Source organism: Petaurus breviceps, unplaced genomic scaffold (genome assembly GCF_028583685.1).
Source record: "Petaurus breviceps papuanus isolate PSGF00001 unplaced genomic scaffold, PetGlider_PUasm1.0 225, whole genome shotgun sequence".
NCBI lineage: Eukaryota > Metazoa > Chordata > Mammalia > Diprotodontia > Petauridae > Petaurus > Petaurus breviceps.
The window spans coordinates 5,369,652-5,370,648 of NW_027185889.1; the positions used below are offsets into that span (position 1 = coordinate 5,369,652).

The 997-nt window shown below is 48.0% G+C and overlaps 1 protein-coding gene across 1 annotated transcript; it reads right to left on the bottom strand.

The window, feature by feature from the left end:
• Window positions 1-221: 221 nt before the first annotated feature.
• LOC138166573 (ARL14 effector protein-like) lies at window positions 222-572 on the bottom strand. Its single transcript, XM_069095062.1, has one exon. The coding sequence runs from the start codon at window positions 570-572 to the stop codon at window positions 222-224; it is 351 nt and encodes a 116-aa protein (XP_068951163.1).
• Window positions 573-997: the final 425 nt, after the last annotated feature.

Sequence of the window (997 nt, forward strand, 5' to 3'; positions counted from 1 at the left end):
ATCCCAACTCTTTGCCCAAGCCCTAAGACTCACGTAAAAAAGCAAGTTCAACCCTCGAAAGAAAAGGGAGCCAAGTGTCGCCAGGACCTTACTCAGGAAAGGTGAAGGGGAATGCATTGACCAGCTCGCCAGTTTCGTCCTCCACCTTGTTGTAAACCCACTTGCGATTCTGGACACTTGACTCCACATTTCCTGGAGTTACACTTGGGGCATGGATAGAATCAGCCAACACAATCGACTTGTAGGCAGTCGCACAAATCAACACCATTACAGATCAGCCTGCCTTTGTGGTCATACTTTCTCCTGTTTTTCTTGGGCCCCATGAAGATTTTAGGACTGTAAGATGACACATCAGGACTCTGCTTAGCTGATGGGCCAGGGTTTGCAGCAGCTCCCTGGGGTTCCTCTTCCTCCTGGATTCCAGGCTTGGCAATTTCTTCGTGAGCTACTGGATTTTTCACTTTGAAAGAGACACCCTCTGCCATCTGGCTTTGAGTAGGGAAAGCCTTCTCCTCAATTTCCTTTGGGTTGGTATCGGATTCTTCACTTCGCATCTCAACGTATGCACTCATTCTCGATAACTGGTGGCAGGATCCTTCTCTCTGCATTGCTGTAAACTCCTGGATAGAGGCCAGTCAGGAGTCCCTGTGCTTCTGCTTCTTCCCTGCTGGGCTCACAGAAGGGGCAGCCACTTGATGTTCAGGTGATGATCCAGAAAGAGGCCTCTGGCTGTCAAGGGGTTTTCACCAGCACCTGCGCCAGGAGGCTCTCAGAGACACCCTGCCTCGAGGCAGCCCAAGGAGAGAAAGCTGGCATTCACTTTTAAGACCTTTGATCCCCAAACTATTTTATAGAAGAGGAAATGGTAAACTATTGAGGTCAAGTGACTTTCCCAGGAACACACAGCTGATATCAGAGGTTGGATTTGAACTAAGTTCCACATCCAATACCTAAACTCTATACCATGCTGTATCTCAACATTAATTTTTCTTTTATG